This window comes from Crocodylus porosus, unplaced genomic scaffold, assembly GCF_001723895.1.
Source record: "Crocodylus porosus isolate Cpor-Errol unplaced genomic scaffold, CroPor_comp1, whole genome shotgun sequence".
Classification (NCBI taxonomy): domain Eukaryota; kingdom Metazoa; phylum Chordata; order Crocodylia; family Crocodylidae; genus Crocodylus; species Crocodylus porosus.
Genome location: NW_017728906.1, coordinates 41,753,723 through 41,769,361, shown reverse-complemented (window position 1 = coordinate 41,769,361; position 15,639 = coordinate 41,753,723). Strand labels below are relative to the sequence as shown.

At 42.0% G+C, this 15,639-nt stretch overlaps 1 protein-coding gene across 1 annotated transcript in view; it reads right to left on the bottom strand.

The window, feature by feature from the left end:
* BACE2 (beta-site APP-cleaving enzyme 2) overlaps positions 1 to 15,639 on the bottom strand; it is a 76,229-nt gene that overhangs the window by 9,071 nt on the left and 51,519 nt on the right. The window contains 5 exon segments of the mRNA XM_019528964.1: positions 2,700 to 2,868; positions 4,715 to 4,864; positions 8,561 to 8,662; positions 12,501 to 12,635; positions 13,916 to 14,044. Coding sequence (XP_019384509.1) covers positions 2,700 to 2,868; positions 4,715 to 4,864; positions 8,561 to 8,662; positions 12,501 to 12,635; positions 13,916 to 14,044 — 685 coding nt within the window.

Sequence of the window (15,639 nt, the reverse complement as noted above, 5' to 3'; positions counted from 1 at the left end):
TTATCTTGCTGGGATCCTATGACCCCAGCTGACTTCCTGCCCTTTGGGCAGGGGGCTGGACTCGATCTCCCAAGGTCCCTTCCAGCTCTCATGTCTATGAAATCTAAAACTGTATAGGAGCAGCTGCAGTTATGGATTTAGTCACCATCTCAGCACCACCCCCCAAAAGGCTTGGCATCAGTATTCCAGACACCATGATTTTTTAAAAATTGAATTAGATATTTAGAATCTGGAACACCTTGCTTGCCTTTCTCATCACCTTCAAACTTTCCAATTTCATACAGTGTGCTTCAGTACGCTCCTTTATGTCATATTGATTTGATTTGAAATTAGCAATATGTGAAACAAGCCTTAAACAGTCCTTTGAACTTTTGAAGGACTTACCTGAATTAACAAGAAGTATGGATTTGTTCTTCTGCAATAATCAGCTTCCTGAAGCCCTTCAGACTCTTCTCAGACCTTAGCTTTTTCCCCAACAAGGCAAGACATGGACTAGTGATATAAGTAAGCCATTGCTTACTTAATACTGAGCCAAACCTCAAACTTTGTGGTCTAATTTAGTCAATGGTTTTCATTCAGTTTTTATCTTTTTAACCAAAACCAGATTGATAAATTACCTAATTAAAGTCTAATGATAAAGCTAGGGAATTCATACTTGGGATAAACATTGCATCAAATTATCAACCCTGCATCACCATACAAAGTAGACGGACATATATTTGTTCTATATTTCCCCAATTGTAAAGGCTTATGCCATCAGTAGTCCCAATTAAATTTAATGTCTCTGAACAGACTAAAAAGCCTCAACTAAAGTACATTAGTATAGTTGCTATGGAAGTCCTGGTTGGTTTCTGTGTAAAGGCAGTTATGACACTTAATCCCTGCAAGCAATACTGACTAGTTTCCATGCAGAGTCATTATTTTTTTCCTGATGAAATGGGGCCTCAGATGGAAACCATAAGCTGTGAAGAAATGAAATCAGTGAGGCTGGTGTACACATTTGTTCACATTAGTATATACAAATGTGTACAAACAGATTGTCATACCAGCACAATATCTCACCTCCAATAGCGTGTTAGATTAGATCGCATGATTTCAGAAGTCTACAAATAATAATTGATATGGACAGTTGCATAAAACTAAACAATGGGATTGGGAAGAGGCATGGGAGGTGGGAAGGGGAAGCTTTTTACTGAAACCAGTTAATGATCAGCTTGTATCCTCTTAAAAATATTTTATTTTTATTTGATAAATACAGTTCTCCCTCCCTCCCTCTCTCTGTGAAGTAAGGGTCTTAGAACTGAACAATGTAGCTAAGTACCATGTATTTATTTACAAAGATATGGGGTACAGCAGAGTGCAAGATTTTAGCTCCTTGATTCTGATGCAAATCATGAAATACTTTAGAAGAGCTCAGAGGCTACTCTGAACTATGCCAGCTGGCCTGGGTCCCCTTGGGACCATCAGTCCAGCATGGAAGAGCCAAGGCATCACTCTACCTATGTACCCATCCAGAGTTGCAGCTCAAGAGATATAGTCGTATAAGTCAGTTATATCAGCTCTATGCCTGTTGAGGACTAAAGGGAGAAGAGGCTATAAAACGTGGTCTGCGGCAATGTTATTGTTATTTTCCATCTCCTAAATGCATCAGCCTATTCCCCATGCAGAGCTCTTAACTGAGCTGCCCACACAGATGCCCAGATTTTTGCTGCTGGGCTTAAATTGTTTACAGCAATGGCTTCAGAAATGTGTTATGAATTTAGACAAATCCTTAAAAGGTCCAGAATCTAGGGCGTGTAAAGCCAGTACTGATCTTCTATTGCTCAGTTACACCGTTCCATAAAGACCTTGAGTTCCTCACTAGCCCTTCCTAATTTTGGCTAATCTATATATCTGTGTACCTAGGAACCATTGCCATTGCACATGGATCAAGTGTTACAGCCTAAGTAGAGATGGGGGTTTGGGACCAGTTACCTTCACATTCTTTGCCCCTTCCATTTTGATTCTATATTCTTATGGCACCTTTTTAATGGCTAATATGTACAAAAAAATAAAAAAATAAAAAAAATAGAAAGGTATCTATTAGCCACATTTAATATATGGATCATTTAGAAACAGGTTATTAAGCCAGTTCCATGGAATCAGCTCTTTGGTGAGGGACAACCAGCAATAGCTTTGTGGGCCTGTGGCAACCCAAGGATTAGAGACTAATCATCTGAAGAAGTGATTCACGAAACATCCCTCATAGATTTTGTTCATCGTTTTGCACTTTGCTTCTAAGAGTGAGGCAAAGTACAATTCTCATTATACAGTACCTCCTTACTAACACCTTTCAGAAAAAGTTGACTTTCCTACATTTCCCCTGAAGCCTTTATTTCTCATTCCTTAGCAGCAATATTTCCACAGAAATATCAATGGCCAGTACAAGTTGTATTAACAGCAGCTTGGTCATCTTAAAACTACCTTAAATTTTCAAAAATATTGCTGAAAGGTCAGAAAGGCAGATTTCTTTGTTTTTATACAGAAACTGTGTTGGCTTCCCCCCCCCCTAAAAATATCTTTATTGCATACTGCAGAAAGTTTGCTTTAGAATCTATTTATCTGCAAATTGTGGAACCTGTGCAATGTTTCTTGTTGACAGATTAACTGATGCAGCTCCAAAAATGACAGCTATTTCTCACAAGGAGTTCCTCTCTTACCTGCACATGGACTCACAGCAAAGCCTACTCTCTTTTGAACTCTATCAAAGATGACATAGAAACCCTCCATAACTGTGGCACCAATAACCAGAGCGTTTGTGGAGGAAGAGATGCCAAATCGGTAACATTCCAGGTTCTGTCCAATCCCAAGGATGGGTTGAATATAAAGCTGTTCATTAAACAAGACACACAAACAAGAGACATAAAATAAGTAGCAGGAATGTACAGTATTTAGAAGATAACTACAGTTCAAAAACATGGATGCTGACCAATAGGGTGCTTTAACTCAAAGTGTTTCCCACGATTTTGATTTTAAGTCACTCAAATTTAATTAAAAACAAAGAATAAACTGGAGTAAGCAAATTCCTCTGCCTAAGAGAGGGCAGAGGTTCAGTGAAGTTAATAGATGGGACTTAGGAAGTCTAAGTTCACATTTGGGCTTTTGATTAGTTGCTACTTTAAGGTTATCTTCATGAAGAAAAAAAATAGGGGGTTTTCTTTATTTTGTATTCTATAAAGACAGTCAGGAACAAGCATTCAACTTAGAAATATTTAAATGATTAGGATGCAATGGATCCAGAGAGCATTTCTGTCGGTTTCAGAAATATTCAGAGTGAATAAACTGAAGTCAAATTTCACACACTTTTTACCAAGGGGATGGAAGACTGATAAGGGTTTTTCTCACATCCCCTACATTGATTCTTTAGCTTACTGTAAGCCTTGGCTATATTTCAAGTTAAGTGTACATCTGAGCTTTGCCCCCCACCCTCTGTGCTAAGTAGGGATACTACTTAGATCAGTTGATGTTCACTCTGCTTTTTCAGCATCAACTGCAATACAATCAGGAACCACACTTATGATGAAAACAGAACTGAGTAGCACATTATTTTTTAAAAGCCAGACAGTACATAATCCATATAGGTTTATAATATTAATAAATATAAATTGACCAAGTTATGGAATTTGGCACAGAGATCATACAGGCCCTTTGCCAAAAGCATCATTTTCAGGAAAAGTGCTTCTCATCATGGTGCCATGAGAAACAAATCAATTTGTTTTCCAAAGTAAGTAGGTTAGGGGTCAGCAATGTTTTTGGGCAGAGTGACAAAAACACCCACAACCTTGAATTGTTAAGATGTTGGTGTGCCTGGGGCAGATGGCAGGAGAGCTGTGAGGGGCCCAATCCTTGTTGTGGCAGCATAGCCCTAGCCCCTTCCCTGAAGAGGGGCAGAGGGTGGGAAGGGGAAGCAAAATGGTTTCACATGCCACGCTCTAGCATGTGTGCTAGGAGCTGCCTACCCCTCAAGTAGATTAAAAACATCAGAACCAAAAACTATATTGGTGCCTGATGTAATCTGAGCTGCTTTATGAAGTGGGCAAGTCCCCTATGATTCAGGGGTAGACTCCTTGTCTGCCACACAGGAGACCCAGGTTCAGTTCCCAGATGTTTGGCGCCTCCATGACATGGTGCCTCCATGATTTGTATAAGCATCTGGACCCAGTCTGGTCTTTGGATTCTGTCTCAGTGGCCCAAAGGGAGGTTGGAAGGTCTAGGCAGCCTCCACTCCCCCAAAAACTGCTGCCTAGGCATATGCATGTGTGTGACCTCTCATGCATACAACATGATCTGGAAGGATCAACAGCTGCCATGACAATGAAGTGGGCAAAAATATTTTTGAGAATTGTTCAAATCTCCAGAAAAAAAGTCATTGTTAATCAACAAAGTAAGGAGACCATTTAAAAAAAATTAAATGTGCTATTTCCCCTTTACATTTTTTTAACTTCATCAAAAAACTGTTTGCCAGACAGAATCCAGTTTTTCACTAATATTGTTAAAAACATTTTTCCTAAAGTATGAACTCCAATTATAATTAGCTAAAATGAATTATTAGGTTCAGGCCTCACTACATTAATCAAATTAGTTTATATAAGGAGAAGAGGAAATCTTTACAACAGTGATAAAAACAACGGGGTCGAACTTCTGATTTTATCCAAATAATAAAACAAGTTCATGCCTGTGGTAGGATAGTGATCCGAAATGATCTGCTTGAGTTTTCGTCTCTCAGGTAGATGGAGATTTTAGGAAATAAGGACCAGGGCTTTTCAGTTTTATCCCAACATGCAAGCTGGGAGCCTGTCCAGAATCCAGAAGAGAATTCTTGGATCTGTGGTGAGAGAGATGGGAGGGGGGGAAAAGGGATATATACAAACTACATTCTCTTTTAGATGCTTATAATGATCTAGAACTTTAATCCTTAGTATTCCATGAGTGCTTTCTCCCCTTTAAATTATGAATGCTGTAAGCATCCTAATCTACTAATAAGTCATTCTGAAACTTGGACTGATTAATGTAAAGACTGTTTACTGAAAAATGTTACTACTGCATAACATAAGGCCTAATATATCTAGTGGCAGTCCTCTGGAGGGACTGTGGGACATGTCTATTTCTATTAGATGTACAGATCAAAAATAAGCTTAGCCATACTAGTGGAAAGAGAATAAACTATTTAACCAGCTGCAGTGAACACAGAGGCCGGAAGGTCAAACTTATAAGCTCTCCTGAGTGATTACTACAAAAAACAGGAAAAGTACCAACTGGCCTTTGCTACTTCTCCACCCCCTCTACAAACTTTAATATACAGCTGGGACTGAACAGAGTTTTTTGTTTTTTTTTTTCTTTTAAATGTCAGTATCTTTTAAACATGAGGTCACTGGTAAATTATTCCCTTCCCTGTACACAAACTGTTGTCTTGATGCCACTTTCAAGGCAAGAAGTAAGGGCCTGTTCTCAACTCTCTTGCTGTCATACCAATTCTTAGCAACATAACTTGAAAAACTTTTAAAATCAAAAGTTGATTAACAGGGTTTCCCAACATATCCAAGGCACCAACAAAGCAAACTAAACCTCCCTGTAGAGTTTTTCCACCTAAAAACAAACATCCTGCCTAACATTCATGCTCCTTGAAGCACAGTGTTGATAAGATGCCAGGCAAGACAAAACAAAACATTTCCTTAATCAAAGGTAGTACTTTGTGCCTGTTCCTGTTTCCTTAGGAAGCAGCACACACAGACCCCACAATACTTTACTGCAAGAGACACTGAAATCACTCTGCTTGAGTTAATAAAAATACTATCCCCAATTCTTTCTTGTGCAGTTTATTTTTGCATGTTCATTGCATAACCATTTCAAACTAAAACCATGTACTTTGAAATTAGGTACAGGAAGTTTCAAAGTTGACATGAATATGTTAATAAAAACTCTAGAGTTTGGTAGTTAGCATACAGGGGTCCACTCTTTTAGGACTTCAACCTTTCCTAATGCATTCAGTTATAGGAGCATAGTTACATTAATAGTTTAGCACTTTTAATACTTACATTAATAGTTTAACACTTAGAGGTAGAAAAACGCTGATTTCTTGAGTTTTTTGGGGTGAAGGTGGGGGAAGGGTTGTTTTGGTTTTTTAAAGGCATGAGGAACTGAGGCATGAAGATAGAATACTACAGGTTGAGGATACAAAATACAGGTTAGGAATAGAAGATGGGGTTCCTCAAAAACTAGGTTAGTACCTTAACCAAGGTACCAGCCTTTGTGCTGTCATGGCAAGACGAGCTGCTCAGTTGATAATAAATGCCTTTTCATCAGATGCCTAGATTTCAGCTATATTGCACTGCTACACACGGGGGAAAAAAGTACATGCCCTTGATTCTGAGGGAAGCCTTCTGCCAGCTCATCTGCCTTCTGGGCTGCTACAGAGCCATGCCCCTGGGAGCTGCGACTTCCAGGGTTTCCACTCTGATGTGAAGAGCGGAAACCTGTCAGACAGGAAGTAGGAGCTACCAACAGCTTGGATGCTGGGACCACTGAGTTTTGAAAAGTTTTAAAGGAACATGGGGTTTTTTATGAAGCACCATAGAGATGGCTACTGGGAACTCAGGGCAAAGTGGAAGCAGCGATTTCTGGCTGCTATTGTGATGGTGAATGCTGGTTGAAGCTGGTTTTTTTCCCCACTTCCCCTCTTTCCTCCCTTCTCAAAGTTGATGCCTGGGGTAACTGCCCCTTTTGCCCCCTCCCCCACAGTTGCATCAGTGATCAAATGCTTTGAAGTCAAAATTTACAGTCTCCTGTTCTATGGGAAATCTCAGAAGAGCAAGTTCTAATGCTTAACAAAAATATTAGTGAAATTTCAGAATTTCCCCAAGGAATGGGAATTCCCTAGTGGTAAAAAATCCCTCAAATGATGCCAGTGTCCTTCCTACATGGCATATAGGAACAAGTTATTTTAGACAGATGTCCGAGGACAAGGACATTATACAAATTAGCATTTGGAGAAATGCTTTGAGATACTGACCAGCTCATTTCCACAGACAACTCTGAAACAGCTGAGATGCCCATGGGATATGCTCTGCTATGCCCACTGCTCTGCAATAGGGCTGCATATTGCATGGTGCTGAGCACTTTGTCCCCGGGCAAGCAAAGCATTTAAGTGCACGCACATGCACACGTAACCCCCATCCCAACCCACCCTGTTTTACTGAAGACAAAAGACTGCTGTGTGCTTGAAGACCGTTTAGGCCTGAGTGGCCAACACGTGAAAGGACAGGGCCCCCAGTCTGTCTTACTGGAAAATTACCAATATAGAAAATATTCTCTCTCTCTCTCTCTACCTTCCCTAGAGTAGAAAACAAATGCTAGTCTGAATAAAATGCAGACTGAGAGTATATGAAGCCTGCAAAAGTGCTCTCTTTTGAATGCATGCTTTGATTTCCCAGAATGATTGCTTAGTACATTACATTTACCTGTCTTGCTTTTATATGCTTAAAAAAAATGTATCTTGGGATGCAGACACATGGCTTTATGCTACATAAACAGACAAAGCATGTAACTGAAATAAATTATTTTAGCGGTATTTAAGAGTTCCTCTCTCTACTTATTCACAGAATATTAATCTAAACAAGTTGATCGTTTCAACATGCTGTATTTCTGGAAGGCATTGTTTCAAAGTACTACAATGGCACAATGGTCCTATTAGTGCATTATATAAATAATTCACTAAATACCATCTCTGATACTAACTCTTACTAAGGAGTACCTTACTACACAAATGGTCCATCTGCTTAGGGCTGTGCACATAATTCAAATTTTTGGTTTGGTGGCTGAAACAAAATACTGGTTTTAGGCAAACCCCAAACCATACCCCCCCCCGCCAACCCCACAAACTAAACGATTGCTGATTCAGCAAACTGAAGCAATTAGTTTAATTCTGGGGCATTTTAATAAGAAACAATAAAGCAATATGAGTAAAATGCAGAAGGCAATAGTCCCCTTCCCCCCCTTAAAACCTTTAGTTCAGTCTTTAGGACATTCACTTGAGCTGTAGGAGACCTTGGCTCAAGTCACCAATATGCCCAATTCTGGGCAGAGATCTGTATGATGGCATAATGAGATCTGTAAGGAGTTAACCAGATATTGAATGAAGTCTGTGCAACTCTGATAACAGGCACAGTTGTAAATGTTTGCCTGTATACCTTATGGACGCTTATCTTTTTTTGAAGGAGCAAACTAAATGTTCAAGCTCAGTGCTCTGAATTTGAAAAGGAGGGATTATGTTCATGTTTCTGAAATGAAGAAGAGCAAAGATTCTACCTCTATATTAGTTTGAAATCTTCTTCTTCTTGATTTGGGAACTTACCTTTAGTGGCATTGGCAGGAAGCTCATATGTTTCCAACACCTGTTTGTGACCCACAATTTGAGAATCCAAACGCTCTTAGGCTAACCAGAATCTTAAAAGATTTCCCAATACACTTTTTCCAAGAATCAAGCAATGGAACAAGACCAGTTTTTACGATAACATCAGCTTACCGAAGATGTATGAATAATAGCTTCCACAACAGCAGTGAAGACTTTCTGGGGCAGGCGGAGGAGGGTGGTGCCGCTGTCTACTATCGCCTTATCTGCATTATACTAAGAAAAAGATAAGCAACACAGTTAACACACTGCATACAAAGGCATGTAGTCAGTAATTTTCTAATAATTACTAGGTTGCTCCTTTTCAGTACTGGTCTTCATAAGCATCTGCTACATGTACTCTGGCAGAACTCTACAGTTGGCAGACCAAGTTAAAAGAAGGAAAAAGAATGAAAGTACAAGACATTAAAATAAGGCTTCTGCCATGGTGGCAATGGCTCACCATGACTTGAGTGCAGAACAGTGGCCTACTATATCATGACCTGTAGGACAATGTACCCTCATTTAAGGAACAGTGGGAAGCAATCCTCACTCCTGCTTGCAATACAGTACCAAGTCAGTGTCAAGGGTGCAAAAAATAATTACCTTCCTATCTGTCTCAGGGGTTTGAAATACTCCAGAAGAGTCAAAAGTATAAAAGCAACTAAAAACAAACTGATAAGTACAAGTCTTGCTACACTATAATCCAGGGGTGGACAATTATTTCGGCCAGAGGGCTGCTTAATGACTTTTGGTGAGCTGTTGGGGGCCCCATGGGTGGCTCTGCCCCTTGGCAAGAGCCTGGCCCCCTGGTTGCCATCTAGGGACTGGGAGTCCTACCCCTAAACTCTGACCTTTGCCATCAGAAGTCCCTCCACTTGGCCCCAGAAGTACTCCTTTTGAGAAGGGGGTTTGCCATCTTGGAACCAGAAAAAACCCAAATTATACACTAAAAGTCTAACATTTGTAATAATGTATTTTAATTTGATTAAAAATATATATTTTTGTCCTGATTTGCACGTGTTTGCACTGTATATATAGAAATGATTCCATAACAGCTCAAAATGAAGTCTTACATTTGTATATGTGGAGGAGTGTGGGGCGTACGAGTGGGTGGATATGGATTTTGTGGGGGGTGTGGGTAGCTGTGGATGTGTGTGTATGTAGGGTGTGGGGGTATATGTGGATGTGGGTGACTGTGGGCTGTGCAGAGGGAGAGGGTGCCTGGCGGGGGGGTGTGGGTGCACGTGTGCGCATTTAGGGTGAGATAAATGCTTGTGTGCACGCAGCTACGCTGTGGCACTCAGGCAGCGAGAAGCACAGCTGGCAGTAGGAGAACTCTAAGTTCATTGTGGTGGAAGGGGAGGAGGAAGAGAAGGGGCGTGGGGTGGGGGGCAGATCAATGGCCCCTGTGGTAAAGGAGGGGGCAGGGGCAGGTGTGGTCCAGCTGGGGTAAGGTGGGACTGAGTCATGGCTCGTCAGGGAGGGGGGGACAGATCCTGCCATTGCTTGCACCCCAGGAAGGCATGGTGGGGCAAGTGTGCCCCTGGATCTGCACAGGATAGGGTGGGGCAGGGCAGGCTGCACCTGTGCTGGGCTTTTCAGTATGGGTGGGTTCAGTGTTTGTGAGGTGTCTGATTGTGTGTGGGGGAGAGTGTGGTTGTGGAGTTTGCAGGGGAGGGTTTGTGGGTATGGTGGGGCACACGCATCATCCTGAACCGGTCAGCATCTGCTCCCACCCTGCAACAGGGTATATTTCTCTTCACTATAAAAAAAATAAATAAATCTTCAAACAGTAGATGAACAAACTTTAAAAGACATGTCTTTTCACAATGCGTTTTGATGACCACAGCCACTCATAAAACAATCACCCATCACTGCCACATTTTAAATTACCTTTTCTGTAATGTCAGCCAACAAGAGTAAAATGGACTTGACAATTGTGTGTTTAAGGCACAATAAAAATAAAGAAAACTACAGAAGCTTGTTAGGGAAGGAAGCAAGGGGCCAAGCTGCACCAGACCAGTAGCAGCAACACAATTGGAAAGCTTTAGCTTTAAATTATTATCAGTTGCACAGAATGCAGTAGCATAACTGGAGGGCGGGGGGAGACTGAGACAGGAGCTCAGGGGCTGCTGTATGTGCATATGTGCCTTCATGTCCAGAAAAATACCTGCCACTGAAGCTGGGGGCTGGCCAAACCACCACAGCCAGTAGTGCTGCAGCTGTCACTGCCCTGTGTACTGTTGCTGCACAGGGTGCAAAGCTGTTCCATTTCACTTCTGATAGAACATAAGTTTGTTAGAACAAGAGTGACTGCGAGTTATGCTAAGTTTCTTTTGGTAGGCCTGGATCTGACAAGTTGCTGAGCACCCACCCAATCCACTTACCATGCTCAGCCTATGCCATCTCTGACCTGAGCCAGGGGGCACTGCAGGAATGTATGGCATGCTTGCTCTATACACACTAAACTCTGAAACAGATGCATCAGGGCATGCTGTCTCAGCTGTGCTTAATGATGTGTGCCCAATGCCACGCTTCAGGCATTTTGGGGTGCAACACACAGGGAGCAGGCCTGCTATGCTGTTCTTCACTATGGTACTCCCTAGGATTAGGGTGACCATATGGGACAATGTGAAATTCAGGACACTTACCTCTTAAGTTAGGAGTGCTGCTGCACAAAAAGGTGGTGGGGGCAGGGTGGCAAAGTACAGCTCTGGTATTACTAGTCAGGCAGCCAAAGGAATCAATAGCCCATTAATGACCCACTGTTCTTCACTTCACAAGTGTTAACAATTGTTTTCCCTTTTAATGGTCATTCCACTAGTCAAGCTAACCTATTTTAGGGCAACTTTGGTGTCTGCTAGGGCATCCTATTTCATAGCTCATGCTGCTCTGGTTTCCTGCTCCACCCCCAGCTCATTTTAATTTTCACCAGCTGGCTGGGACCAGCCTCTGAAATCTGGGACTGTCTCAGCCAAACTGGGACATATGGTTATCCTACCTAGGATGTCCCACAGATGCTGAAGACCATAAAAAAAATACTTCTGCAGAGCAGAGGGAAAATGATCAGAGGTTAAGGCCATAGCACACATCAGCAAACAGCAGCCATTTAAAAAAAAGAAATCTTTTAAATTGCTCTTACTTCCAATGCTGGGCACTCTCAAGAAATACATTTGGAAATAAACATAGCAAACATGTTATCCACTGACAAAAACGCATGTGAAAGTATAAGAAAACTGAGACACCATGACCATGCAGAACCTTAGTTGCTCAATGCTTTGTACTCCGTGTACAGTATACTTTTAGTGTTCCATAACTACCCTTCTATTCTTAATCTTACTGATTAATACTTAATTTCCCATGCGCAGCAGCTATACAGACAGCTCAGTGTTTCTCTTTCCCCCAACCCACAGCTAGCAGGATCAAGAACATAACTGCACTATGATCCGGACAATTTCCCAGTATTTAACCAAAGGAGAGGATTATTTCCAGAGAGAAATAATCACTGGTGAATAACTTTTCCAAAACAAATGCTCCCTTTCTAACAACAAAGCGAGCGCCAATCACATAATTCATCCCCTGAAAATAATAATTATGTATCTGGAAATTAAAAAAAGATAATCTAGTTAGCTAACCATATAATTACCTTTCCCTTCCCCTACAGGTCTTAGGCTCATTTTTAACTAGCAGTCTCTATTACAGTAGAAATTATGTCTTCTGCAGGATGATTAACACACCAGAGCCATTATCCAATGGACGGGGGGGAAAAAACAAGCCAGTAGTGACAATAATTAAAGAAGTGATAAGCTTCACTGATAAAACTAAATTTTTTTTTTTTTATTTGGCAAAAAGCATGCAGCAAAACTAACACAAGTAGCCATTTTCAGAGTAGTATTTTAAACTATTTCCTTTTAAGCACGGTTTTCAATGTGTTGTTTAATTTGTTTTCAAACACAGTTAAACAAGTTTCTTATAAAGAGGACTAGCATACATCTAAACTCCAGCATTTTGACTGACTAGTGCTATGTCTCCTCCTCCCCTGTAGACACACAATTATTTTAACTGCAAATACCTCTCTGCAGTCCAGGTCAAGGTTCTGGCCTTCAACCTCCAGTTTGAGAATTTCAACCTGGTAATACCATTCTTCCTTAATAGGTGTGTACCAAATATCACCCTTGTACAGACTTGGTTCAATTCCACCCATCACCTAGAGAAAAAGGGAGAGTTACAAATTTTAAATCTCTTAACACATAGGTTTGTTTTTTCCTCTAAAAATATAGAAAGCAAAACAAGAGTTACAAACAGTTTATACAGGTAACGTATTTTTAATTTAGCTTCATCTGTACAGATTCTGCTGATAACAGAAAAGTTGTGTTAATCTACAAAGGCCATATTTTGTTAATATTTAAAAGATCTAGATGCCACCGCACTTTTGCTTCAGTAATAGTAACATTCCTGTTTCAGGTTTGATTCAAAGATGTCCTAAGCATCCACACCACCTGTGACTTTAAATCAATTTTCTTATTGGTGTTCTCTTCCCCGATTAAAATTAGAATGGTCTGGTAGAACCAACACCGAACCTAAGCAATGCACATAAATCAAAAAAAGAGAAGCAAGCCTTCATATTAAAGATTCACTTAGCAAGTTCACCCAAGATTAATATAGCCTAAAAAAAATTCCGTTTTGGGTGCATAAGAAATATAATAACAGTCCTGTCAATTTTAGCTCCCGATAGCATTTATATTTATATTCATTGCAACTGTATTAGATCTTCCCACCTCTGAATTTATTTTTGCTGTATTCATTCTCAATTAGATTTTTTTTCCTTAGGAAATTAAGATTTAAAAAGGTAAGACGAACGAATCTGGAATACTTAGACCAGAATAATTCCAGTGTAAACAAAACTTTAGGGCCAGTTCTTGGTCCTGCTGAAACTGGAGGCAAGACTCCTTCAGATTACAATGGGATCAGAATTTGGTATTTATCATAGGTTAAATAAATGTCTCTTGCCTTCTCCTTAGCCAATATTAACCATGGAAAAATTCTGAAAGCAGCCAAGTTGGCAGAATCTGGAACTTACATCCAGTATTATCTGATCACAAACATTCCTATTAATTTGACCCAGATCTGCATTGAATGGAACCTTTTGCCATGAACAGCAGAGGGGCAGCATAATCAAACTCTAACACATTATGTAAAAAGCAACACCACCACATACTTGATAGTGCTTTTAAAAAAAAAAAAAATTTAAAAATCTTTAAAATGAAGAATATTGTCAAAAAGAATTGCTTAAGTATATTTTAGTACAAATGGAAAATGGCTGGAAAGAATAAAGAGGCACTTTAAAAATATTTAAAATTAGTTAGATGGGCAGAATTAAAACAGGCTTCACATGTTTAATAGTTAATTTTGGAAAGAATAGGGCAGTAATGGAAAGGGAGTGAGAGATTAAGGAGTATTTTCCCTTTCAGACTGACAGATACCCACAAGACTACCTCCGTTGGTACCACTTCCAGAAACAGGCAATCCAGCTCCACACATCTGCAGGGAGAAAATGTTGGGGATCTTTGCCACCCTCACAAGGGAATCAAAGAACGTCTCCACAGACCTTGAAGGCTAGAGTGGGGAGAAAAAAAAAAAAAGTGAGGAGGTATTCACATAAAAGGATCAGTTTTATAGAAACAAGGATGGCTAAAACGAATTTACTAGCTAGTGGGTGCATCTACATGAGACACTACTGTGCAGTTGTTACTGCACAGTAATGCTGGTGGATTACCACATAGATCCAGAAAAAAAAAAGATCCACCCCTCTCACCCCCAAACAATAAAGCCTACAAGCTTCGCTGCTACAAGCCTGGTTTCTGTGGAAGTTTTGGGCATGTATTTCTTTGTGGGATTCTGAAAGAATCAGGAAACCGTTTTCCCTGCCATCTAACACTAAATGGCAGTATTTTTTACCTGAAAGATCAGGCATTTTGGATTATAAATGTAATTTATATGTAACAATTTTGTAGTGCACATCTCGCCCTTCTTTTTGTGATGGGGTGGTATATCAGGAGCTAGGAGCAGCAGGGAGAGGAAGGACTTACCTGACCCAGAGCGGAGGCGAGAGCAGCATAGGCAAACAGAGCAGCAGCAGGGGCAGCAGCAGCTGATCCCCCTAAAGTAACCGGGGCAGAGGGATCGATGCAGCTGAGCCAGATCCGGAGGGGAAGCCCCCCGGATCCCTCTTAGCTGAGCCGGTAGGGAGCCGTGCTCCCAAGCCGCACAAACAGGTACGGTCTGTAAGAGCGCGCCAGCATTTGCGCCGGTGGGGAGCAGGAGAGGCCCAGAGGCTGACTCGTGTTAGCGCGGGCCAGAGGACCCAAACTCAGCTAGAAACTCAGCGACCCCTATGATGGTGTCGACAGGGAGTGCTGCCAGGGCCCCTGCCCGGGGGGCGCGGCCTTCCCGGGGCTTGTCTGAGGCCTCCACCCAGACGGAGCCCACGGGGGGGGGGGCTGGCACCCCCCACCCCCCTGGCCTGCAGGAGCTGCCCAGCAAGGCCTGGGGGGCCAGGGACTGGAGACTCCCACACCTGTCCTGCAGGCCTTAGGGCCCTGCAGGTGTAGGTGAGGGAGCTCCAGCAGGAGGTTAGCAGGCTGAGGGGAATCAGGGAGGCAGAGGAGGAAATTGACAGCTATTTTCTTTCTCTGCAGGGTTGTACGACCAAGGAGGATGCACCTCAAGATGAGCCCTCCACTGCTAAGTGGCAGACGGTCACCTCCCGTGCCAGGGCTGCTCGAGACATGGCAGCGCCAGTTCCTCCAGTCTGGCTGGAGAACAGGTACGAAGCCCTGGCAGCCCTGGAGGAGGAGGGAGGAGAGGATGAAACCGGAGAGGAGGCAACTCCACGCTCACCGCGTCCCGTGCAAGCTGAAGGAGGCAAGAAGGCCAGGAGGAAGAACCGTCGCGTGATCGTCATTGATGACTCCATCCTGAGAGGTACGGAGGGCCCCATCTGTTGCTGGGACCCCACGGCACATGAGGTATACTGCCTACCTGGAGCGAGGATTCAGGATGTGAAAGGGATGCTCCAGACCGTAATCCAGCCCACCGATTATTACCCCATGGTCCTAGTCCATGTAGGCACTAACAATGCGGCCAGGAGGAGCCCTGATCGCCTGATGGAGGATTACCACACTCTGGGGTGTGTGCTGAAGGAGATGGGC